This window comes from Ambystoma mexicanum, chromosome 4q, assembly GCF_040938575.1.
Source record: "Ambystoma mexicanum isolate Mex_15411 chromosome 4q, UKY_AmexF1_1, whole genome shotgun sequence".
NCBI lineage: Eukaryota > Metazoa > Chordata > Amphibia > Caudata > Ambystomatidae > Ambystoma > Ambystoma mexicanum.
Genome location: NC_090928.1, coordinates 101467582 through 101495051, shown reverse-complemented (window position 1 = coordinate 101495051; position 27470 = coordinate 101467582). Strand labels below are relative to the sequence as shown.

The window sequence follows — 27470 nt, the reverse complement described above, 5'->3', positions numbered from 1 at the left end:
AGCTACTTTACTTCACACCCGACTCACTTGACTCAGTATAAAAAGCTCTGGTTCTGCCCAAGAAGTTGAGTGAACTGGGGTTGCTGGTTGGAACATGGAGGCTGCAGCATGAGAAGCCTGGGAAGTCCGGAGGAAAGCGGGATGCCGTGATACTGACCCTGTGTGGCTGGAGGGTTGCAGCGTGGCGAGGGAGCCACATCTCCATGGAGCAGGAGAGAGGCGAGTTGCGAATTGTTGAGCGTGTCCAAGCCAGTTCTCGTTCCCCTGGGACGTGTGCCGGTCACAGGGATGTCTGAAGGGCAGGTGGTGAGACTCTGACCTCGGCCTACAGTTCCCAAGAAGCTGCCCGGCAGTGCCACGCTATCTGGGTGAGTTTCGTAGCAGGAGAGAGCGAGAAACCGAGTGGCGTGCATGTGGCTGGAGCGGGAGCAGAGATTTGAAAGTGGAAAGCAGCACGGAAAAAGGAAAGCAAGGAAAACAAGGCGCGCAAGCTGCACAAAGATAGAGAAAAGATAGAGAAAGACAGAAGAGAGGGTGCAATCGACCCGAAAGACAGAGTGTCTTTGAAAGTGGAAGGAAAGCAAAGAGAGGGCATGAGCAACCAGAAAGCAGAAGAGAGGGTGCCAGCGACCCGAAGGACATAAAGAGTGCATTTGAAAGAACTGGAAAGAGAGGGTGTGAGTGACCCGAAAGTAAGAAAAGAAGGTGCAAGGGTGCACAGCAAAGTGAGAAGAGTGTGCCATGGGCACAACAAAGCAAGAGGAGTGTGCAAGAGGCACAGTAAAGAGAAATAAAAGGTGCAGGAGTGCACTGCAAAGTGGAAAGAAAGGAGACAGCGATACAAAAGAAAAGATACAAAGCGTGAGAAGGGGTCAAAAGTCATAAGACCATGCAGGGTGGAGCAAAAGTCCTGAGTTTTTGAAATTCTCTGACACTGCCCCATGGAACGAACTTTGTGAGCTTTTGTTTGAGACCAGAGGGGCCTAGACTTGGGGAAGGGAACCCTGAGAGGCCTGACAACAACTGTTGTTTTTGGTTTGGAACTGGAGGGAGTAAAACTTGGGGAAGGGACCCCCAGGTGATCCAGAGACATTGTGAACTTTATATGCTGCAAGAGCCCTACGTGGAAGGTCCAGAGGGCAACCCTTTTTGTGTTGAACTATCTTTTTAAAACTGACAGAACTACACCTGATGGTAAGGTCACCTGAAACCGGTCTTGGTTTACATTTCTTTTTCAGACACCATTTTCTTTTGAGAAGACTGCAGAACACATTTTTTCTAAGAGTGAGGGCAAGCATACGTTTTAACGCAGACAGACTTTGGTTTTGGACTTACGGACATATACGGCCATTAGGAACATCAGTTGAGGGAACAACCCCTTTAGAGTTAGGGCCATTTAGCCATTACACCAACCCACGAAAATTTGACAATAAAGGTTTTCAAACTGTTACTTTTGAGTCTGTCTCTCTCTCGATACCATGCTTGTCTCACAATATATAAAGATAAGAGGTGGGGAGAAAACAGGAACCCTAGACATCAATCTGGCATTAATTTCATCACATTCAGAACCCAAAATGCCAATGCATGGACAATCATTGTAATTACCATAACATGTAATACACACTAGAATAGTTACATACATGTAGACCATTTACTCAGTGTAGGGGGGATACAAATTCTAATAAAATGCCCCAAAGAGCTACTCCATGTTAAAATACAATTAGCGTGACAGAATTCCATCTGCACGGGTAGGCAATCCCAAGCTTTTATGATTTATATAACACAAATTGATGCTGGCAATTCTATCTCTGAATGTGAGCACTGTTAATTAGGCCTCAGTTTCATAAAGCTCCATGCTAAAAAAAAGCATAGTGCAAACATGCATCTCTGCCTCAACTATCCGACATCTGAGCAGCGGTAATTTGGCAATAAGGCAGCTATAGACTAACATGTACAGTCCTGTAAACGGCCTTCTGAAATCCAACATTACAACAGCTAGAGGCTGATCCAAATTACATAGAGCTGTACATCCCAAAGGCCTTCTGGCAGCTTCATGGGTAAAATATAAACATGAAGCCATATCTGGTTTGATATGATGGCGTATAGGAAGATAGTGTCATAATGGCCAAACCCCCTTCGATGTCCCACTAGTTTCTAATGACTCATAACTGTCAGGAACAGAGTTTCACACAAAACAAACTAAAGGGTCCAGCCCTGGAATCTTTGTTCTCTCCCGGGAAGGCCCGACACCTTCCCAGGACGGACAAGACATAACCCCTGTAAGTTAGGTGGATACCATAGCTTCAAAGGCAACCCTGCCAGCACATTGCAGAAGTCTCTTTGATGTAAGGAAGGCAAGAAGTGCTATAAGTTAGAGTAACCCAGGAAAGAAATTACAACTAGCAAAGGTCTTACTACAGGAGCAAGGATCGGCCCCTTACAGAAAGTTAGAAATGGACCAATCCGCTGTGGCAAATTGAGTATATAAGAGGATGAGACCTCCTTTTATTAAATCATCTTTGGACTCAAGAAAGATTCACCTGGAATTCTATTAGGGTACAGTCTGTCTAAAGTCCAATGCAAGGAGGGAGCAATAGCCTCCCCTCGCCCACTTTATGGGTCCAATTGACATGTCCTGCCTGTTGCTAAGATACTGGTACACAGGACTCTGCCTACGGGAGGTACCAGCCCTGCAAGTATTCTCTGGTAATGTTCCTGGCTTGGAAAGGAAGAAGATGGTCTTGCCTTATTTTATTTATTTATTTATTTATTTTTTTGATGTCTTAGTTTAGTGATAAACTTTTGCATCATTGTGAATCTTATACAAGAGCGAAGAAAATGCAAGAAAGGCTTTACATTTTTCTTCGCTTAAGATCAAGAATGTTAGTCAGAAAAAGGACAACTGTGAATATGTATTTGTTGTTTGTTCCGCTGAGGATAGTATTCCATCTTTCATCTTTGTCCAATTCTTGTGAAGCCAGATCGAAATGGGAACCAAATTGCATGCGTTGAGCTGCCAGCGCCGGACACTCCATGACTAGGTGGAATATGGTCTCCGGTATGGTTTCAATTTCGCAAAAACGACAGTAGTTCCTTGCTTTGGGGATCCGGTTTGTTATGGCTAAATAGTAGTTTGTCAGCAGGATATTCAGTATAATTCTCAGAAATATTGATCTAATCACTGGATCGGGAAATAATCGCAGGTATGGTTGTGGTTCATTTAGTTTTCTGTTGTCCTTGTTACAGTATAGCGTCCGCTTATAGGAGTTTTTCTGTTCAATGGTTTTGATCCAGTCATTTTGTAGGAGTTTGACTTTGGCATGTTGGGGACGCTTCGTTAAAAGTTCTTGAGATATTTCTTCTTGTTCCATTTCCTTGGTGATAGATTTTTTTCCATTTTGATAGAACTGTGGTATTTAAGGTCGCCGTTTTAGTTTTGAGAATGTTGATTGCCGGTGTCTTATCGTCGGACAGGAGTTTACGATAGATGTCCAGACGTTTCGATCGTACTATGGAGCCGATAGATTGAGTTGCAAGTTCGTACCTTATTCGTGGCATGGGGTACGATTTCGGTAGAGATAGAATCTTACGCCAGAATATAGACTCAAATTTCATCCAGTTTACTTCTTGTGCGTTCAGCATTGTTTCAGTGCCATAAGTTATTATTGGAATGTATTTTTGCCTGTAGTACGCAATGTACGCAATGGTCTTGCCTTATCCTTTGCAGCCCTGGATAGGATCCCACCAGAACCCAGAAGCAAAGTAACAACACTGGGCTCAGATTCCTGCCTCAAACCACTTTCAAGCTGACTTGACTGCTTTCGAATCATCTTCGATCCACTGCAAAAACCAGGAAGCTGCCTTTGACACTTGATGCATTTCAAACCGCTTTGATACTCTGACTCGACCACACCTACCTGTTTACCAGCCGTCATGAGGCAATAAAGGCTAAAGAACTGCATCTCATTGCTGGACTTCTGGCTCAATCTATTGGCTATTGGGAAACAGCTGACTCCAACATTTTGGGACTGACTCGACCCATTGGAACATATGAACAAGCCCAGTTTAAAGCCGTTGAGTCTCCAAGGTAATGATTAAGGGTATTTACTGAGGTCCTGTTTTGGGATCTATGGGCAAGTTAAGACTCCAACCCATACCGTTCTAAAGCATATACTTAAACTTAAACATTGCTCCAAAGATAATTGCCTTAAGACCCATATCTTCTTACGCAGAGTGACACATTCTGTGCTTTTCTTTCCAGGTGGAGTTTACTCAGGTTTTTAGTTGTGTTTTTTTTTATTGGACAACCCTTTTGTTTTGGTCTTACAGTACTATCGGTTTTTTGGATGCTTCATTGCTTGGTCACATAACCCCTGTTGAAGGGTATAGCCGGCCCTCAGTCTGCCCTACTCAGAGGCGAAGGAAGTATACCATTTATGTTGTGTCCGTTTCACCTTTAGGATTAAGTGCTGGTTTAGTAGTAGTGTTGGGTTGAGTAGAAGTTTAGAAATCAACGTTCATCCCTGTACTCCTGCAGAGCAATTGTCATTTTCTCACAGTAGTCATTTTCTCATAGTTTGTCTCCTAATGTCACACCTAAACAGTCTCAATGAACTCCTAAACATAGCTGGGGGCGTGGAAGACATTCACCCATGGACCCAGGAGTGTATTAAAAGCTAAAACGGTGGCAAGCCCTTATCTAACCTCAGCACCTGCACCCGACAGCCCATAGGACACTGGGCACACAACAACGAATCAGAAGCCAGCCCAACTCACGCCACACAGGTGCAAGCCCTACACTTAAGAACCACTTGGGGGAGAAGAGCTCTAGCTATAAAATCCAGCAGAATCAGTCTGGCAGTTGAAGGTGTTGGGAGGGGAGCTTTACATAGGGGTTTAAAGGAGACTGCAGAGTGAGGAGCTTTGAGGACGAAAGGAATTTGATGAAGGTGAGAGAGAGAAACGGAAACCATGGAGGAAGAGGGTTACCCTTTTGGGAGAGAGGTCGTGAAGGGGTTTGGGAGGGAAGGAGTATCAGGGGAAAATTATCAGTTGGAGGGAGATATTTTAAAAAGAGAGAGAGAAGGAAGTCCCATCCGTAAAGGGAGCTACTGAAGGAGGGGCAGTGTGCGGGCCATAATACACATCACTCGAATTAGGCTTTAACTAATATTTATTTTGATTATTAGAATTTTCAGGTTTAGTGTTATATAAAACGCCCAACAGGTACTGGGGGAAGCACTATAACTGAAGACAAACTTCTAAATACAACTGTGTCAGTATGGGTGGAACTCAATAGTGATCACTTAATGCTCCCAGCATTTATTTGCTCTCGTAATAAAAGATAAGATCCGAAACATATTCTAACAATAATTTGACCTTCCAGGGATACCCCAAACTACAAAGCATTTCCAAATGATCTGGCCATTAGAAAAGTCTAATTCTTAAGTTTAATGAGCTACCCAGTGCTAGTAACACAAAGGTTCCAAGGGTTTGACCAGAGTAAAAGTCTATAAACCTACCATTTCAGTTCCATCCCTATTCTAATTATAAACAAACACGTGTTCCTTATTCTTGAAGATTTACAACAGGCTCCCCAGAACCTTGGATTGCAGAATTCCCAACAGGTCACTCCAGAAACTTCAGCATTCACTACTGGTCCATCACAGGCCTCCAGCACTCCCTTTCCCCTTGTATCAGGGTTCTTTCCTTCTCTTCCTTCTCTTTTTGATTCACAGTAGACCCCTCTCATAGACCCCTGGGTACAGGATTTTCAGTAAGCCTCCCTAGTGGGCTCTTGGGTAAAGGATTTGCAGTAGGGCACTCTCATAGGCCCTTGGGTCACAGTAGGCCAATCTCCCAGGCTTCAGGTAGTGTCAGGGCTCGACCCCCGCATCCCCCGCCATATCAGTACTCCCCATGGCATGCAGTGGTGTTTGCCATATTCCCTGATACATCCTGGGTTGTATGGGACTAGATGACCCATCAGGCCTTGCTACTAGGACGTAGTCTACGCTATGTTAACACCTCTAATGTACGCGTCCTCACGGGGCAACTGCAGCAGTACGACGTGTACCATAAAATGACCGAAGAGATATCCTGCAGTGGTCCTCAACAGTGTTACAGCTTCTACCATGAGTAGCGATTCCATGCCGGTCTGTTCTTGCGATTTTCCTCCTCCTTTGACTTTGGACTTTTACTCGTTTTTTCCTCTTTTCCTCTTTGGATCATGCTCTGTACTGGATTGCCTCTTTTGTGTTTCAGAACTCTGCCTATTACATGGACTGTCTTTTGGCTATCCCTTTGACAATGGTCTGCCTTGGATTGTTTTTTAAAATGTTTGTTTTTCTTTTTGAAGATTGTCCTCTGGATTTTTTTTGGGAACTCTTGTCTCCACTACCTCTTTGGACCTTCCTGGACTCTGTTGAGCTTACCTAGGATCCTTTATCAGGGTTACCAGACTTACGCCATCATTCCACCTGGGTTAGTTCTTTGCTTCTGTGTCCGTGACCTTCTTTTTCTTCGGACTCTGGCTTTGATTTCTCAAGAAAAGACATAACGGGCATGCCTTGCTGATGCTATGCCAGGTATTCTATGGTAACCTGGGGAGGCAGGTCCTCTGGCTATCAGTATATTCACGGTATATCTCTCTCTCTTTTCAGACCAGCTGAAGATATCCTGGGCTGTGATCTGAAGCCTTTTTGTCTGACCAATTGGCCCCCTAGTTATTGCTGGTCTAGGAGGCTAATAGATCTGGGGAAGTGTCATTGTGATTAAGGAGCCCCATTAGGGGTTGTTACTGTCTCCGTCATTGGCACATGACAGGCAGCCACATGCTCAACAGGCCTCTCTCCTAGTCCTCGGGTTGCAACATTCACAACATACCTCTCTCCTAGGTCTTGACATGTCTCCACTTGTATAAGGGTTCTTTCTTCTTGGGTCCCCCCTCTGTATCAAGAGCACAGGATTCACTATAGGCCCCACCCCTATGCCTTGGGTTTAGCATTCTTAGCAGGCCTCTCTCATAGACCTGGGCCTCTCGTGCCAGCGCTTGGGAGCCCTTATTACCTTCCCGCGGCTTCGCAGGTGGAAAGACCCCAATTCCCCCATTGATTCCCCATTCCCCCATGGAGAGGAGAGGGGCTGTGGTGCCCTTCAGGTCAGTGTTCCTGTTTCAGAGTTCCCAGGGCTTATAAGCCCCACCCCCAATCTCCTTTCAGCTTCTCCAGGCTCGTTCTGACTTCCACCAGGCAGCAGTCCTTCCAGGAGGCCATCCCCCAGCAGCCACCTCTTGTAGCAAGGGAACATCAGCAGCTATGTTTGCTTTTTCTACCTGCATGGCACTGAATGACTTTGCTCAGCCTCCTTTATACCCATGGACGATATAACAAATAATGAGTCCCTACAAGTTTTTCTTCCTACGGTCCTTGGTCTTCCTTCCTCCAATTGGTTAGACTAAGTGATAACCTACTTAACTCTTACTACCTCTTTAGAGATTTGTTCTTGGCATTGCCCTATGGGTGTATTGATTTAGCTCCACTCTAGCCTGCAACTGAATGGTTTCTAGAGTGTCTGTGGAGTGCATAACCATTTTGGAAATCCCTTGCTGCTTCACAGCGGCTCTGCATGTTCCTCACATAGCAACGTGCCAGGATTTGCAGTGTTTCTGCTTTCGAGTGTAACATTTCCCCATGGTATGGGTGCTGGAGTAGATGCTTGGCAGGCGCCCATGGCCTTGTTTTTATATGCCAGTCAATGGGCTTGCCCGCTTCCTCTTGGTGTAATCTGGGGAAGTCGGAAGACTACCCAGGGCTGTTCTTGTGGTCATGTGATTCCACCTCTGTGGGGATAGCAAGAAAGTGAGATACCTCCTCCTCCGCCCTTTGGTCGACAGTGTTCAGCGGCTTGGTCAACACTGTCCCCTTTGGCTCCCCTCACACCGGATGTGGCAAGTTCCTCCAACTCATCACAATTGCCACTGGTGTAGAGAGAGATACTACAGGGCGAGAGTTTGCCTTTGTGGAGAGAGGGAATGAGGGAGAGACTTATCCTTGAGAAGGATATATTTAAGGAGGGGTGATTTCATCTAGTGCGATAGCATCGGAAGGGGAAGTGATTGGCAGGTTGGGAAAGTTAAAAAAGTCAGAGGAGGAGCAACATCTGGAGAAGGAGAGTTACTGGAGAGAGAAAGAGTGAACAAGTAAAAAAAGAGAAAGAGCAAGGGAGAGGGTAATTGAAAGGGGAGAATTACCTTTTGGGGGAAGTGTTGGTGGATGGTGGAGGCTATCATCTGAAGGGATGTGTTTTACTATAGGGGGTAATACTGCCATCTAGCCTAAGAAGAAAGGAGAACGACAGGCAGGCTTTGTAGCTAGCAAGAACAATAAGGTTTCCAGCGGACTAGGCCGATCCAGGGTAGATATTAGTAGATATAGTAGCAGGAGGAGGAACAAGCCTGTGTAGCCTCACCTGGAATCAGAGAGGTTACACTAGTGGCAATGAGAAAGGGAGTACACTAGTAATCAGGACCCTAAAACAGGGAGGCAGTCAAGCAGCAGTCCTTCTCACCTAGTCTCTACTGTAGTCAGGGATGCCCAAACTAGCTCAAAGAAACTACACTGGTACCACTTGTGAAGGCATCATGAAGTAGACACAGACAACTGAATACAATTCTTTATAAAAACTTTTATTAACTAAAGGTTGAGGGTTGGAAAACGGTTTAACTTACCCTATAACTAAGGTGTGGTTTACCTACCTAACAATAGTGTGTGTCAGGAAGTGCAAAGCAAATGTCTGTGTCTCCAAAACCAATACTTGTCCTCACATCTAACTGTATACAATGTGTAGGGATGTCCGCATCAAATAAAAAAGTGGTCAAATAAAAGCTCTCGGATGGAAAAGGGTTTTCCCTTCCCCAAAGTTCAAACAGTTCACTTCACAAAAGGGTTTCCTTCCCCAGGCTCTAAAGTATATCACAGTTACAAAAAACACAATTCCTCAGGATGTTCAATGTTACAAAATAATAACTTCCTGGGACACTTCCCAGCTCTTCAGTTGATTATCTGTCACCAGTTTATAAGTTCAATTCCTCAGTTTCACTTGAACAGGATTTTCCTTTACTCAATCACAAGGTAGGGTGTATTTGGTCTAAACGCAGTTGTTGGACCACACGGTCCACCCATCACAGGTCACGCAACCAACACACCTTTCTTGCATTTGTTTCATAAGTAGTTTGCCACAATGAGGCATGAGTTATTCCTTTCAGTTGCCCTTGAAGCATTATTGTTTCTTCTTCCATCACCATTCACTGGTTTATTAGCTTCACTTGCAATGACCAACAGAAGCTTCCCAGTACACTCTCCTGCTAGGAAACTTATATAATGTTTCAGCTCTTTTGTTCAAAACCTCCGACGCATTTATTGACAGGCTTATATTCAAGTTCACTGTTCTCGATCATGAACTTCTTTCGATGATGAGCAATAATATATGCTTGACTCTTGACACCTCTCACTTGACTCTTGGCAATGCTTATTCTAAAACATTCACTTATTCTTAATTACTTGACTTTGCTTATTACCATTGCTTTTCCATTTCATCTTCATCCAATTCCTTCAAATGGCATTAATAAATTCTCTGGCTTTCTCACAGTTCATTGTTATGTTTGTTTGTTATGTTTATTATTTATAATGCGTGAGAGTACCCAAGGGTATCAGGGCGCAGCATTTACAAGAATTTTCAAAGCTTAGTTGCAGTCATCATAAAATATACATACAGACAATGAGGTAAACCAATGTTATATACAAAGCAGCAGTGAGTCAAATAGGAATTATATACATGTAAACAGGTAAACACACGTGGTTACAGTGTGTGCCGGAAGCGCGGCAATTAGTAATCCTAGTGGGCCTCCGATTGCAGCCATGAGACTACCTTGGAACGGAAGTTCTGGTAGGGCAAGTCCATTCTGAGGTTTGGAGGCAAGGAGTTCCACAGTTTGGCTGCTTTCACCTGGAAGCTGTTTCCTCCTATGGTGGCGCGGTTGTAGTTGGGGAGGGATAGGCAGTCTTTATATACTGTTCTAAAAGGTTTTAGAGAGGACTGTCTGTGGAATCTATTGATCAGGTAATGTTGGGGCAGCATTGTTAAGGGATTTGTGGGTGAGTGATGCCGTTTTTAAAAGAATTTTATCTTTAGTGGAAAGCCAGTTGTTATGTTGGCTGATTCCTGTGATATGTTCTCTTCTAGAGATACCCAAGGCTGCTCTGAGAGCGTTGTTCTGGAGGGTTTGTATCTTGCTGGTGGTGGCCTTGGACGATCCCAGGTAGAGGGCGCTGCAGTAGTCGAGGCGAACGAGGGAGAACTTGAAGCGGGTGATATCTGTGGGCGTGAGCTTGTACTGAATTTTTGGAGGGAGAGAGACATTGAGGGAGGCTTTTTTGCTGGAGATTTTACTTTGGAGGGTTGTGATCTTATTCACTAGGGCACTTTGAATTTCTGAACACCAGTTTTTGTCTTTAGTACAGGTGTCAGGAGGTACTATGGGAGTTTCTACTTCTTTGAGGATAGAGAAGAGTTCTTTCATGTTGGATTTTGCTTGGGATATGCGAGAGTCAAAGGAGGTTCGTTTAGCCATATACATTTCTTTTTTGTAGAGTTTGGAAAGTTTGAGTTTGTTCGCGATTGAGGGGGATTTTTTCCAAGTGGCCTCGCAGTTTCTTTTCTGCTGCCTAAGATTTTTAAGGAATGGTGTGTACCATTTTTTGAGGTGTGTTTTTGGTTTGCTTGGACTGAGTTTAAGGGGGGGTCTAGCGAGGTGGACATAATCTTGTTGTATTCTTCGACTAAGGTGTCAGGGTCAAGGTTGTCAGGGAGTATATTGAGTGTGGGGAGCAGGTTTGGGATGAGTCTTTCTGCTGTCGTGTTCTTCTTGTTTCTAGTGAGAGTAGGTGGGGCCATAATGGTAGGCGGAGGTGGAGGTCTGTCAGTAGAAAGCATGAATGATACCAGATGATGGTCAGTCCAGGCTAGGGATGAGATATTTGTGATATTCGCATGGCAGTTGTGATCGGTTACCCAGTCAAGTATTCTACCTTTTGAATGAGTGGGTGCCGTGCATCTTTGCGTGAAGCCTAGCTCAGTGAGAGTGTTGACTATAGTACTGGCGGTATGGTCTTCTGGGTCATTATAGCCCAGATTGAAGTCTCCCAGGGTGAGAACTTGCGTAGAGCTTTTAAGATTGCTGGATAGAATAGAGTTGAGGTCTTCATCAAAGGTGCCGATGGGACCTAGCGGGCGGTAGATCAGATAGATATTAAGAGTTTGGGTATTGGTGAGTGGAAGTTTGACTGATAGTGTTTCGCACGAGGGGACATTGGAAGAAGTTGCTAGTCTCATGGTAAGACTGCACTTATGGATAATGGCGACACCCCCTCCTCTTGAATTGGGGCGATCTTTTCTCAAGATATAGTGGTTATCTGGGACTGCCAGCATAAGCATGGGGCCTGCTGCTGGTTGTAGCCAGGTCTCAGTAATAGCGAGGAAGTCAAGGTCTTCTTTAAGGATTAAGTCTGCTATTTCTGTAGCATGAGCTACTAGCAACCTGGCGTTGATCAAGGCTCCCTTAATTTTGGGGCTATCTGTGTTTTTAGGAGTAGTAGTATGACGTTTGTCATGTGTTGATTCAGGAGTGGAGTAAATGGGGGAGTTGTGGGGTGGTCTAGGGTTGAAGTTTTGAAGTGAATTAGAGGTTTTCGTGGAGGAATTAGGTTTAGGCGGCGGTGCTCTGGGATTCTGTATGGTGGGCAGTGAGCGGGCAAGGAGCTCATACATTTTGGCTAGTCTGGCTCTGAGTCCTAGGTTCCTTTCTATAGTAGCACGAGGGAGGCTAGTGGGTGACAGTGGCTGAAGGATGTTTATATTTGTGTGTGGTTCCTGGTTGTTAGGTCCAGTTAGGGATGGTGTGTTGGGTGAGTGTGGAGCCATCTTGAGCTGTGTTGCAGTGTTTAAAAGGATCACGAGGCATGCAAGCAGGTTGGTAGTGAATGGACACATACTAAGTAGTGGTGGCAGGAGTGTTGGGAGGCCGGGGTATAGGCTTGGTTAACCCTAATTAGCTACGATGTAGCTACAAATGCAGTGAGTGACACCTAGGTTAGAGGTAGAGCAGTGTGGCTGAGAGGAGATGCGTTACACCTAGTTATACTTCTAAATTCGAGGTAGGCAAAAGTGGCTAAGGTGCGTGTAGCAACTAAGTGTGAGAATCACAAAGTATCTAATGTCATACTAGTTTGCAATGGCTAAGTGGGGCAGAGAACCACCTATATTCGAGTATCAGGTAGGCAGCTGAAAGCACACTAGTTTGCGAAGGCTAATTCATAAAGCAGGTTAGCAGCTGAAAACACACTGGTTCGCAATGGCTCAATTCGAAAATCAGGTAGGCAGCTGAAAACACACTGGTTTGCAATGGCGAAGAGGGGCGGGGAACCACCTAGATTTGAGTATCAAGTAAGCAACAGAAGGCACACTAGTTTGCAATGGCTAGATACAATGGCTAAAGCAACTGAAAACCCAGTAGTTTGCAATGACTAAATACACTTACAGTATTCACCTAGATTCGAGAATAGATATGAGGTTTGAGAATCAAGTAAATGGGCTAAAATGCGGTGTAGCAATAGACAGGAATGTTGTAGCAGTATGGTAACGCATGGGTAAAATAAATCTCAGTGTAGGCTAGAGGGTGCTATGCAAGGCAGCTGCAGGATCCTCCTAGATGTGATGTACAGCATGAGCAGTATGGAACACAGTGTGCAGCACAGTCAATGTTTGGGCGGGGTGCTAGTGGCATTCAGAGGCATAATGCAGTATAGAGCAGTATGAGCAACACAATTTTGGTTAGGGCTGGAAGCAGCAGGGTGCTTGTGGCTTTCATTAGCTCGTGGCAGCACACAGAGCAACAACAGTTTACGCTTGTTTGTAAAGTGAGGAAGGTCTGTGGGGTGGCAGGACCAGATAGTGGAGGCAGCAATAAGATTATGCTTACCCTGGTGCCTGGGTCGGTGTCATTACTTGCTTGTTGTACTTTTTCTGGATTTTTTTTTAAATTCTGTTCTACATCATCCTTAGTAACTGGCCTATCGGACGTGGTCATTGCACGTTCTGACTCTCTAAGCTCTTCTCCTCCTCCCCTCAGTGCAAAACAACTTTCACACTGGAATACAGTCCTTAAACCCTCAAAGTCAAGAGACGTCGACTTTTTTTTATAGTTAGGCTATAGGAGTAGTACTCCTGATGAGTCCTCAGATTAGTGTCAGTTTCTCCGTTAGTATGTTATTTTATGATAGGTTGCTCCCTATTAGCGTCCTCTCCTCCCTGGGTGTCCAGACATCAGTTTAACTTGATACCATGGGCCTCATTACACGGACGGCGGTAAGGGTTAACGGTCACCGTTAATGGCAACGGTGACCGTTAACCCTTACCGCCGTACTACGAGGTCCCTTTGCGGGTTGGAGGATTTAACGCCTGCTTCTTGCAGGCGTTAAAATCCAACCCGCTAAGGGACCTCGGAGCTAATTACGGCACCGCAAAATTGCGGTGCCGTAATTAGCGCCTTCCCCATTTCCATAGAGCCCTATGGGGCAGAAATGGGAATGGGGAAGGGCAATGGCGGAAAGGGGATTTACCGCCCCTCCAACCTTGGAATGGGGCGGTAAATCCCCTTTCCGCAAAGGCGGTGCCGGTATTTTACCGGCATGAGCCATGGCGCTAATAGCCATGGCTCACCGCCTACCGTGTAATGAGGCCCCATGTGTTGTGTGTGTATTAATAATTGAAATCAGCCCTTGCCCGGGAACTCTGGTCTAAGATTACAAAAAGGGGCGTTAGGCATGTTGAGACCAACCAATAGTGTCATGTCGGCCCACTGATTTCCACGTTCTAGCTCCCTCATTGGCAAGTGAGTTAAGTTTCCCTACTCCTAGGATCATCATCCCGAGCATGGATGATCGATCCTGCCGTTTTCCTTTATTGCTCAAGGATTTTTAATTGGCTCTGGTTCACATTCCATGCCGGGGCCTGCATGCCTGGCAAGTGCCATTTAACAAGGAGAACAGCTTAAAAAGGCCTCAAATGCTTGTCAGATCATCCACGTATATACTGTCCATGTTAAACCTTTCCTGGAAATGCTTTTTGCTGGGGGTCGTTTCCCATGGAGTAGTGCTGACACCGGAACATATCTCCCCTTTAATGACATGGTGGTTCTTCTGTGACCTAGTCAGCTGCTTTCCCCTTAGCGTGGTGCCTGGCTGAGGACTGGTGAATTCTGGGGGATCCTTCATATACCACTGCCAGGGGACGGGCCACTTAGCTAGTGGCTTCTCCTGCCCGTCAGACTTCCTCAGTGGAGGATCTAAGCGTAGCTTTATCATCATCATCCATCAACAACTTTATTCGGCCTCTGGGGCATCAAAGTACATTCTTTTATAAAACCTTTCTTAAATATCCATAATACACCACGCATCATATACATTTATCAACAAAAAAAGGGGGTGAGGGGGAAAACAGAACTTCACAGACCCATGTCCAAATCAATTCCTAAATTACCTTAACCCCAAAGGTTTGAGGTTCACACCGGATAGGGCGTAGTTGGTTGTTGTCCTTCCAAGGGATCCACCAAATTCATGGAGAGACATGCAGGCTAATTATGGTTGCACTATTGGCGGTTCAACCATAATGCCCAAATCTTCCCTGGATGCGTTTGGCTACCCTCTGGTCCCAAAATACCAATTTTACAGAATCATAGGGGCTGTCCTCTTCAATGGAAAATTTGGGAACCTTGTGCAAAAATACTGTATTACTACTTCGGCCCACCGTGGTCGCTGTACTTGGTCATGCTCTCCCTAGGATAGTAACTTTGTGCTCTGGGTTCCTTCACACTTGGTCCCTGGGTTTCCTTTGTGCAAGGCTCACGACTGTGTGCTTCACTTGAGAATTGGGGCCCTTGCTAGACCGGTTATGCTGAAATAGCTGCTTAAGCTGGGGCTGCGTTTTATGAGAGTCTATGTTGGTTTCACAGGGTGCAGTGCCCAAGGGCCATCTCACATGATCCGGGTTATGACCATAGGCATTTTCTTCGAAAGTCAGTAGTCCAAGTGGAATCTGATTGGGGAACGCAGTCCAGAATTGAATTATGGGACTCCATGCGAACAGGTGAAGTCTTGGTGGACTCCCCCTGGGAGCCTCCTCCTCCCCTCCCCTGGGCCTTTATCGGCACTAATAACAGGTTTTTTATGGTAGTTAGTTTGCTCAACACCCATTTACAGTTACATGCCCGGGCAGTATAAACTTCCTTAGCATTTGAATCGGGGATGAAGTAGGTGCCCTGGTTAATTGGTTTAGGGACCCTGAGCAAGGTTAGTCGAAGAAAGGTGCTGGACCCAGCGTGCATGGATGACATATTCTCACTCCAGTTGCCACAGGTGAGGCTGGGGGAAGAGCTTGTATTTGATCACATCGTCCATCTCTGTGATCATTGAGTCCAGGGAGCTCAGTACAGAGGAGATGGTTTGTGTAGGGCCAGGTACAAGCAAAGATGTAGAAGACAAGCAAATGTTCACAACAGATGGCTTAAGTGGTGGATCCCCCTCTGGGGTTCGGGAGGGAAAAGGCTGATGGGGTGTGGGGAGGCGGGGAGGCCTAATAAGTCCACAGTGGATAGTGAATTCTCCATTTCAGCTAGACATTGGAAAGGAAGATCATTCCCACGGGCTGATACTTTGGTTTTGACTTCGGGGGTATCCATGCAGGCAGATTTGCCAGCAGCGGGGTGTGGGCCTTCTTTTACTGTTTCTTCCCATTTATTAGGTGTGGGCTTGATTCGAGACTCAGGACGAGCACGACACCCAAGCTTCGGGGAGCTTCACCCCCGTGTTGATCACATGCTGCAGTTGCTGCCCCTCCCAGGGCATCTTGATCAGACCCCAGGAAGTGATGCATCTCTTTTATCAGGGAAGAGACCTCTCCTGTAAAGTTAAAAGCACTGCTGTGTATATTCCCAGAAACAAGTAGAGTATCCCTGCTGCAGTCTGGTGTGCAAGCCCCCCTTTTTCTTCGCACGGTTAATATCTTACGGTCGGACTTGGATTCGAGATGATCTTGCGACACAGTCTGGGAGGAGAGCTCATCACCGAAAAGGAGTGGGGGGATAAGAGGAGGCGGGTGAAAGCTCCAGCAGTATCAAATGGCAGGTTAACCCCAGACCTACCACAACAGTCCCCCAATGCAACTTGGGCTCACTCTCGCCTCTCTACCTCTAAGGATGGGCTTCCGACCATAAGCTTTTGCTTGCAGTCTGCCAATTCAATGCTTGGGCGCCCCTGCTTATGCGGAACACCCCTACGGCATGAAAAACCCTGCGCCGTTGGGTCCCCACAGGCCTTTCATGCAGTTTTATGCAGAGAGGGAGCAGGGGCATGGGCTAGCGCTCCAGCACTTTCGGTGACAGCAGCTCTCCAGTGAGACCCCATGCCCTTGGGCTATCACAACAGACTCACAAATTCATTGTCCAAAGGGGAAGGAATACAGGGACAGGTTTTTTTCCACAGGTTTGTGCACAAACTGAACTTTGTAAACAAGTGTTCCAACACCGTACCTCATTGCAGCAGCCGCACCAGAGCTGTGTCCAATAATTATGGTTTGGTCATCACACTGCAGCTCAGATTCCATAAATGGCAGCCAGATTTCTTCCCTTGCAGTATCTGAAGTTCAGAGAGAAGGTGCACATTTTTCAGGAAGACTTCATGATTTCAAGATATGTGGCACTTGTAAAATGCCTGGTTTGCAGTCACCTACAGAAATTAACGAGTAGCTTATATGAAAAATGCAGACAAAGCACAGAATGCTACAAAGTAATTATCCAGAGTCCTTAGGAAGGAAGAATAAAAATATTAAATCTGTGATGCAGGTGTGGCAGATCGGTGGTCTCGGTGGATCACAACTGCACTTTTCATAAATCACCCCCATCCAATTCCACCACTCAAGCTGTCTGATATCAAGCAGTTGGTGGCCATATCCTCCTCTTGATAGACAGACCACCAATATGTAAACTACAACAATGCAGTTCATGTACATGAACAGCAGATTACCAATGCAATACTTTTATAATTACATCCAAAAATATGGCAGCGGTGAACATGCTAGACAAAATATGAATCGCTGCATTTAAATTTAGAATGCAGTTGCATGAATGAATAGAGGAGAAAAACAGATTAATGGCGTGTAGAAGACTCGTATGGCAAGCCCTTTACAGAAAGTAGAGCAGCACAGATTGACCAAAATGTTTTTTCCCCTCTTTGGTTGTTGCCAAACCACCCTCTTTCATAACCTTTTCCCTCCTGTGTTCAGGGTTTGAAATTGCCAGGAGCAGGGATCAATTTAGTTCCTGCTTGTAGCCTGGAAGATCCTGTTTAACTTGACACCAACAGCCACGTTTGACTTTCCAGTCCAACTAATGTAATGGACATAATTTGACATTAATGCTGGGTGTTGGGAAGCGTGTCTTAATGAGCATTAGGTCACATCCTAAAGCCATTTAAACCATAATGGGCCATATATGATGGGCCTAGGTGTATACAATGCATCCAATGTGGTATTCTGATTTGCAACTCACTAGATACTAACTTCTTCTTCCCCACAGGTAGCTCCTGCTTACTGGGTAATGCCAGAAACGAAGGAGCTACTTTTAAATCCTTATTTAGATTCATGTGTGCTTAGTTTAGGCCAGCGTGTGCGTCAAAAACATCTTACTCTGGAAGGGAGTATCTTCTACATTCTTCTGTTTAGCAATAGTTTCTTGCTGTGTCACTATGCACAGATATGACTATTTTAACATATCAATTACTACTGGCCAATTATATCTGTGATTCTTTAACAATCACTCACTAGTTACATTGAGAAGACTATCCTTCTTTACATTCTTATTATCACAACATATATATTTGTATTACAATCCAGATATAAATCATACACCTATGTAATGAAAAAGTGTATTGTTTGTTCAATGTATACATGCTCAATTATTAAACATTGACGAGAACTTAACCTCTTCCGTTCCCCTCATTTTCCTAAGCATTTAAATGCATCTGCACATATATTCAACACATCAGTATCTTATGCAAGCAGTGGATGAAATATTTCCATGATCTTCGTCCTTATACTGGCACAACATTATTTAACAGATCATATATACTGCATGTTCTCTATGCCCAACATGTTTATGTCTCATCATTTCAATATAGGAGTTGAAGGGGAACCTGCACTTGTCCTATATTCCAAAATCCAATATTGGGTGTATACCCTGTAGTTATACACCAGAGATGTTCAATCTGGATTCCCAGCTAGGTTTCTTCATACACAAGTATCAATGTCCTTGGCCAATTCGGTTTTATTTTCTTCCATTTCTCAAGCCATTATCGCGTATATCTTTTAAAAAATATATATTTATTTTCTTTTCATAAAAATAACAAGCCGTTACTAAACAATATAACATGTATCAATAAACAGTAAAAGAAAAACATAACTGAAAATGCATGTGTTTTTGGAAATAGTCAACTAAGTTATAAACAAATCGCAATTATATACAACTAATCCACAGCAAGATTATAATCCCCTCCAAAAAAGAAACACAAAAATAGACACACACACACACACAATCTGTAAGGAACTCATGGTGACAACAGTAAAGACAGACGAGTGATCACAGTTCAAGGGTGTTTATTGAACTATAAATGCAGGGTGGAAAACGCCTAAACTAAACCTAAATCTAAGATGGGAGCAAGCGTTGACCATCAAATGTAAAATAAGGCAGTTCCAGTGGCGTGGTGTCAAAATAAATGGGCCTATACTAATAAAAACCTATTGCCAATTCCTTACAACTAATTACAGAAAGAGTGTGGGATAGGGTATCAAAATAAAGAATAAAGTGTTCACAAATAATACATCAGGATGTGATTGCCTAGATGTTTCCCTTCCCCACGTGTTTAGCACGGGACAAGGTGGGACTTTGGAGCACAGCACACTCTCGATCGAGCCTTCCCAGCACAAGCTAACAGTTCCATATCAGCTATCAGGTTCTTCGATGGTTAAATCTCTTTATAATGAAAAGTCTCTTGCCTTTGAGGCATGATACTCTCAACAAACAAACACAAAGTTCTGTTCTACAAACACTTTGGGTGATGGCTTCACCCATGGGTCCCCCTCTTCTGGGTGCTGACCCCTCAGACGTATTCAACAAATTAACAAGACAGTTCCTTTTTCGTTGAACTTTGGGTGGTAACTTTCCACCCCTGGATCTCCCTCAGCCGGGCTCGGACCCCAGAAGACAAGGGGGACACTTCCCTTCCCCTTGTCTTGCAATGCTCACACTTTCACAAATCTAAATGTCTTTTTTTTAACAGGTTTTTGGCCTTTGCCCCTGGCTGTCGGCTTCCCTCTGCCGGGTTCACTCTCCTCGACTTTTACCAACAATTCTTCATGGGACTTTTATACTCCGTCCCTTTTCATCAGCATCCCTCACCCGGGTTTGCTCTTGCTAATTTCCACGAAACACAGCTCATGTGCTAATTTTCAACATGCAGGATTCACCTCCCTTAGCTTTCACAGTTCTCTGTCGGCCAAAGACTGTCGATGGTACAGAGGATTTTACGAGACCCCTGTATGACCACTTTGACCATTCTTTGCCTCTCCCCAAGACCTTCTGGTTACGGTAGTCTTTACCGTTGGGTAATCGCCCAGAGTTTCCTGCGTGAACACCCACGTTGTGCCAGACTCCTCTGTATCTGGTTTTCCCCTTCTTTCTCAATAGTATCCTTTTGCTTTTCAAAGCTAAATCATCCTTTGGCTACTTTTCATACAACACATTTCGGTTTCTCATCGACACACTCCCCTCGACTCACCAGCTGTGATGAACTGCTTGGCTTTCTGATGTCTTGGGGTCAAGGTTTGTACCACTGAAACCAGTGTCTCTCACCGGCTTGGTAATCAGCGGAGGAGGGTCTTGCGTACCGGGCAAATCTGTTGCAATACACGTTGGCTATTGTTCGCGGACTTATCGTTCCACGGATCTTGGTCGGAAAGGGCAAGGTCGACTCTCTCCTCATCTCTCTCTCGGTCTGCACTATCTTTCTCTTCCTCTTAAACTGCAGTGTTGAATTAGCTCTTGCATCGTGCGGTCTGCCTTGCTTGTCCTGTGCTCTCGTGCTCCACCTTTTATCCCTGTGGGGAAGAGAAAGGGCCGTCAGGTGTGTGCGATTCTGGTTAATTGCCTGACCTTGTCTGACCTTCGGATTGGGACATGTCAGTTAAGCAGCTTTAGTGTCCGTCTGTTTTTTGTTTAGACAGGAGAAAGTGGAAAAGGGGGTTGTTAGAGTTTCCAGATATCCCACGGGATAGGAGGGAGAAACAGTGTTGTACGAAATTATAACCTTCGAATGGGGGGTTTTAGTAAATTCAGAAGGGCAAGATTTGTAACAGTTGTGGAACAAACGGGAATGACAAGGATTATTGTCTGAAAATAAACAGGGGGCATTATGGGAACAGTAGTGGTTGGTCCACATAGACTGGGTGTTCGGAAAAGAATAACCAGAAGGACGTGGAGACGAAGAATGGGGAGTATTTGGGTGTAAAACAGGAAAACAAGGATTCTGTGAGTTGTGGGTTTTGAGTGCACCGGGGTTCGGGGCCATAGAGGATGGGTATGTACAGAAGGGTTGTTGTATTTGAATAAGGGAGATTGTTTAGGTGAAAGGGAGGTTGAGTTGGTGCAACCTATGAAAGCTTCAGGAAGCTCGTCTTCCTCGTCCCTTTCTTCGGCAGAATACTGCGTCCCTCCTAGGGTATTCCTCCAAGCATAACCCGGGCTCCCCTGTCCAGGAGATCCTCCCTCACTCGTCCACCCCTAGGGTTAGGATCTGCGAGCGCTAGCCCTTGCCTGGCCACCTGAATAAGGGATTCTTGAGGTCTACTCGGGAGAATGCCCTCAGGTTTCTCACAACACACACATACACACACCACAAACCACCCAACCATCAGTAAACTCAACCATCTTTCATACACACATTCATATTCTCAGTTCAAACATACAACTCGTTAAAGTCCACATCTTAAGATATCTTTCTATCATATCCTTTCTGCCAAACAACACCTTCTCAAAACGAGATAAAACCTGCATCTCACAAATCCAATCCTCCACCTGCAGCTTTTTCGGCATCTTCCAGACCTTCATTATTTGCTTAACCGCCATCGCCAATGACTTGTCCATCCAACAACTATTTCCCCGGGCCACAGCACATATACCAGCCTTTGATAACAGTACTGCGGGTAACGACTAACGTGGAAATGATATACCCATAATCAAGTCTACACTATCCAAAATGTATTTCCAATATTCACGCACCCTCACACATTTCCACAGCATATGTAACAGAGTACCCACTTCTGAACCACAACCCCAGCACACATTGTCTTCTATCAGCCCCAACTTGTGCATAAGTACCGGTGTCCAGTAAAAACGCCCTGCTACCTTCTGATGAATCAAGCTCAAGTCTAGTTTCGCTTTATACACAGCCCTCAATATAAACTCCCAATGATCAGATGTAACCTCGCTTTGCAACTCCATCTCCCACTCTCTACGTAGCTTATCCCAATGCTCAACATATGTTGGTGACATAGGCATCAGTTTTAGGGAAGTTGAAACCATACGTGGTGGATCGTCGTAAATAGTACATAACCTGGGCCTCTTCTCAACTGGAAATTGTAACAAACCTAATCTGTGCACCAGTAACCCCTGGAGTACCCTATATCCATCAAGTTCCTGTGGCCCTAATTTAAAAATGCGTCTCAAAGCTGTAAAGGTCATACATTTTTAATTCCTAAAAACATCGCCAATTTTCTGAATCCCTTTCAGAATCCAACTCTGCTAATGTAATGTTCGACTATTAACCTGAAATGCCTGAATAAGCCATAAAGAGGCCTCATAGTTAACCCACCAATCCTGCTCATTCTCTTCGAACCAAGAAAACAATGCCACCCGTGAAGTGTCAGTTGAAGGTATTGCATCCACATGCCCTTCTTTTGAGCAAACGTTATCTAAAGAATAAGGACGCATAACCTCCCTCTCCAACTCCACCCATCCCAGCACCACATGTTCTACCGAACCAAAGTAATATGCTGACTTTAACATAACCCCCTCCAATATTTCTCCAGATCAGGATAGCCAAATCCACCTTCCTCCACCCCTTGTGACAAGATAAATTTAGGAACTTTGGGTTTCATCCCACTACCCCAGAGAAATTCCCGAAAAATGTTGTCTCTCCTTTTTTCTTTGTAAATGTCAGCAGTAAAGATTGTGCAACAAAGCACCTCAGGGAGTAGCGTCATTTTAATCGTATTAATTGTATTAACCTTGGCCAAAATACCCAACCGGAGTCTCTCCCATCTCCTCACATCCTTTAAAATGCCCTTGATTAGTCTATTGACATTAAAATCTACTATTTTATTCAAATTCCTCAAAACTTAAATCCCCAGATATTTCACATGTTGATCTGCCCACTTACAATCTCAAGTGTCAAAATGTTACTGATTACAATTAGGAGACAACAGAAAAACTTCAGTCTTATTCCAATTTATCTTGTACCCAGATAGTCCAACCTCATCAAAAATCCTCTTCAGCAATATACTAACCTCTCTTGGATTGGAGAAAAGTACAACCATATCAGCATAGGACAATACTTTAAAGTCACGCCTCCGTACACATATCCCCTGAAGATTTGCCTCTTAACTTATTCTAGCTGTAAGCAGTTATAAAGCTATATTAAAAAGAAACAGAGAAAGGGGCAACCTTGTCTGGCACCCCGTAACATGGTAATTTCTTTCCAAAGTACACCATTTAACCAAACCTTTCTTTTGCTCCAAAATGTAAACAATCTATTGCACCCAAAAAAACTTCACCAAACCCCATCTCTCTCATTGTACACTTCAAAAAGGTCCAGTGTGCACGGTTGAAAGCCTTTTCCGCATCTGAAAAAAAACATTGCCGCACCATCCATTACATTCTTTTGTAGTACCAAAATGTCAATCAGTGCTCTAATATTATTGTATCCAAAACAGTGACGCATAGATTCAGACTGAGTTTGGTGGATGATCTCCCCTATACATCTATCCAGCCTATTTGTCAAAATCTTTGTAAAAATGTTTAGATGAACATTAACCAGTGATATCGGATGGTAGTTACTGCATTTTGTATAATCCTTGCCTGACTTTGGTATTAGAATAATAAATGCTTCCCGCATGGACCGACACAATCCTTCACCTTAGAGTATAAAATTGAATAACTCACACATAAGCATACAATTGACTCTGAAAGACCTTATAAAACTCACTTGGCAAACCATCCAACTCTTGTGATTTACCAATTTGTAATTGAGAAATAGCTGTTAAAACTTCTATGTCTGTGATCTTTGCTTGAAAGGCCATTTTACTATCATCAGAATGTTTAGGTAACTGAATCATCTGAAAGAGGTTATCCATATCTTGTTCTTGTGCAGAGTACTTCTCATATAAAGTCTTGTAAAAAAAATCAAAAACACATATTTCTGAATTCTTCACTACAAACTCTCCCCTATCATTTTCCACCCGCTTAATCACTGCCCTTTCCGACATGTTTTTTAATTTGCTTGCCAGCAACCAACCACACTTATCTCCCCCTCCCAATACCTTTGTTTTTGATAGAAAAGACTCTTCTCCATTTGTGTATTGACAACATTCCCCAGTCAGGACATATATCCTCGAAGATTATCTGAGTCGTTTTCTAATCTCTGCCAACCCTACCTTCCTTAAATGACATCTATGACTAATCAGCTTGCCCCTCAATGTGGCCTTAAATCTGTCCTAGACCACCATCAAGTCCGCTATATCTTTATTTGGCACAAAGAAATCCTCTATTAATGTGGAAAGCCATACCACCAAGTCCTGATCTTTCAGAATGCCTGTTTTCAATCTCCATCTATTATAATTTCCTTTTCCCTACTCCAAATTAATCACCATCTCTACAAATGCATGATCCGAAATTCCTCTTTCTCTAATCACTATATTCTCCACCTTCTCTAAAAGTCTGTCAATTATTAAGAATAAATCCAACCTCGAATATGAGTCCTGAACTGCTTAATAGAAGGAATAAGCACTGTCAGGAGGATTTAGTGATCTCCACACACCAACCAAATTAAAATCCTCAATCAAACAATTATGTGCCTTACTGACCCTTACATTGGTATATCTACAAACTGCTGAACAGTTCAATCTATAGTCATGAAAGCAGTTAAAAACTCCCCCAATGATGACTCTCTCACCCTGAAGATTCATCAACGAAGCAGACAAGTCTTGAAAAAAATCCCCTCCTGGTGTGCACTGTCCGTTTACAGATCCAATTATAAATAACACTGCATCAAATAAGATATCCACCAGCAATATCCTTCCTTCTCCATCCATCTCTATACACTCTTTCAACAATTGCATTCATCCCCTTGCAAATCAAAACCCACACCCGTCTGGCTTTAGAATCATAATTATTCAAAGGTTTCAACAAATACTTCCCACTTTTCAAGCAAATCTGATCCGGATCTATTACATGTGTCTCTTGTAATAAAACTACACCCGCACTAGCTCTCCAAATCCTAGCAAATACCTGCTTTCTTTTTTTGGGACAATTCAGACCATTCACGTTCCATTATCTCTTATATCTTAATAATACTTGTGTGTGTGTGTGTGTGTTTGAGACTAAATGCCCATTTTCTCATCATATTTCTTCCAGAGAATTCTTCACTTTATTGTGTCGTCTACTCATTATTTTATTTTCATTGTGTTCTAATCTGTATGTATTCCTGTTCCTTGTTAGTTATTAAATACTCCGCCCCAAACATTCACCGCCACTAACCGCATGTATCATTAGGAGAGTTTTTATTTATTGGACATTTATATGGTGCCTATACACAGTTTTTCCAGAGGCAACAAGACAAGTTGAGAGGGCGGGGGACATGGGAACCACAAAAGTAGAAAAAAAAACTGTTATATTGGCAATGTGACAATCCTACCGTGCAAGTGCATGACAGGTGGTAAGTGCAGGGGTGGGGGGGTGGAGGGAGAAGTGCTGGAGTGGGGTGCCCAAAGGGAGGGCCAAGGAGGCAAGTGCCAGGGGAAGGGAGGGGGAGGGAGGATGAGTGCGGTGGACAGGGAGGACCAGGTTTTGCTAGTCCGGGAAAGGGAGCATGAGGGCAAGTGCTGGCCAGGGATGCTGGGGGGACTGGTAGGGGGTGGTCTGGCCCCTGTATGACTCTGAGGGGACCAGGTACCAGTCGCAACGGCAGAAAGAGCGTTAGTATGGGAGGGGGAGCGGGAAGGAAGAAGAAAAAAGGAAAGTCTTGAGAAGTTTCCTGAACTTAAGAAGATCCGGCTCAAGTCTGAGGGGGGCAAGGAGGCCATTCCAGAGGAAGGAACCAGCCACGGAGAGGGATCTACCTCTCACTTTCTGCTTGGAGAAACGTTTGACCTGCAGAGAGTTGGAGCTGAAGGACTCTGGCCGGGAGGTATTTAGGGAGGGAAAGCTGGATGTAGAGTGATCCCAGGCAGCCTTGTAGATGATTCAAAGGGTCTTGAATTTGATCCTTGCGGTCATCGAGAGCCAGTGCAGAGATTTTGGGGCTGGAGAGATGCGGTCTCTGGCCTTGAGGGCAAGGATAAGACTTGCAGTCCTATTCTGAATTAGTTGAAGGGGGCGAAGGAAGAAAAGATGTAGATTGAGGAAGAGGCTGTTGCAGTAGTCCAGCCTAGAGAGAACCAGGGCTCTGGAGACGCTTCTGGGGGAAGGTGAGGAAAGGAACAAGTTACTTACCTGTAACTGTTGTTCTCCAGCATGGGTCTGGCATGGATTCACATGCTCATGAATATTCCCCGTCGTCAGGCTGGGAATCCTCGGTAAAGAAAAACCAGTATCAGTTTCGTTTCTGATCTGTCTTTCGTAGTAATAACCAATCACTGGTCTCTGCGTCATACTGACCACAGCCAATGACTGCCCTCTACCTAAGCACCGCCTCTGGCAGCCATCTTCAGATTTGGAAGCACGTGAAGTGGCAGTATGACCAAGTGAAGAGCCGCAGAGGGGTAGGCGGGAGGGTTCGCATGTGAATCCATGCCAGACCCATGCTGGAGAACAACAGTTACAGGTAAGTAACTTGTTCCTTCTCCAGCATGGGGTCTGGCATGGATTCACATGCTCATGAATAAAGAATACATAGCAGTACACACATGCACAACCACGGGAGGTGGCAAAGGCTCAACATTAAGCATTACATCAAACTCAACATTAAGCATCTTACCTCCTCACCAGGCTCACCTCAGGCGAACAGGTTGCGCAGCACTGCTTGGCCGACCCTGGACTCCTCCCTGGAATCCCGGTCGACGCAGTAGAATTTCGTGAAGGTGTGCGTCGACCTCCACGTAGCAGCCCTGCATATGTCCAGCAGGGGCACACCAGATAGGAACGCCGTGGTAGCTGCGATCGCTCTGGTGGAATGGGCTCTCGGACGGCCAGGCAGCGGTCGGTTTGCCAACCGGTGACAGTACATGATACAGCCGGAGAGCCATCTGGAAATGGAAGCCTTCGAGAGAGCCTTCCCCTGATTGACAGGTCCAAAGTTCACAAAGAGTTGTGACGTCTTCCGAAAACACTTCGTGCGGTCTACGTAGAACTTCAGCGCTCTAGCCACATCCAGCGAGTGCAAAGTCCTCTCAGCCGGCGACGAAGGCGACGGGAAGAACACAGGCAACACCAAGGGTTCGTTGAGATGGAAGTCCGACGGTACCTTGGGCATGAAGGAGAGGTGCGTCCTGAGCACTACTCTCGTGTCGTGAAAAGTCAAGTACGGGGCCTTGCAGGAAAGGGCCTGGATCTCCCCCACTCGTCGTGCGGAGGTGATGGCCACAAGAAACGCTGTTTTCCACGACAGAAATTTCAACGGAGCCGAGTGCAGAGGCTCGAACGGAGGTCCCATGAGCTTGGTCAGCACCACGTTGAGCTCCCACGCCGGGGCCGAAGCCTTCACCGGCGGGAACGATCTGAACAGTCCCTTCATGAACTCTTTCACAAGACGATGAGACCACAAGGACGTCCGCCCCGTGGTTCTGGTGTATCGGGAGATCGCAGCAAGATGAATCTTGATGGACGCGTGTGCCAGTCCAGCTTTGGCCAGCGTCAGCAGGTACGGCAGTACTTGGGGAGCCGTAATCCGTAGAGGGTTAATCTTCTGTGCGTGGCACCAGACAGAGAACCTCTTCCATTTGTGTCCGTAGTATTTAAGAGTCGAGGACGCCCTGGCCTTTGCAAGAACCTCTCTGCAGTCGGCCGGTATGTCGTATCCTCCAAACTCTAGCGC

At 45.0% G+C, this 27470-nt stretch overlaps 1 protein-coding gene across 1 annotated transcript in view; it reads right to left on the bottom strand.

Moving 5' to 3' along the window:
• Window positions 1-27470, bottom strand: part of RBBP9 (RB binding protein 9, serine hydrolase) — a 469056-nt gene that overhangs the window by 271793 nt on the left and 169793 nt on the right. The window contains exon 3 of the mRNA XM_069607536.1: window positions 16643-16748. Coding sequence (XP_069463637.1) covers window positions 16643-16748 — 106 coding nt within the window. The remainder of the gene's footprint in view (window positions 1-16642; window positions 16749-27470) is intronic.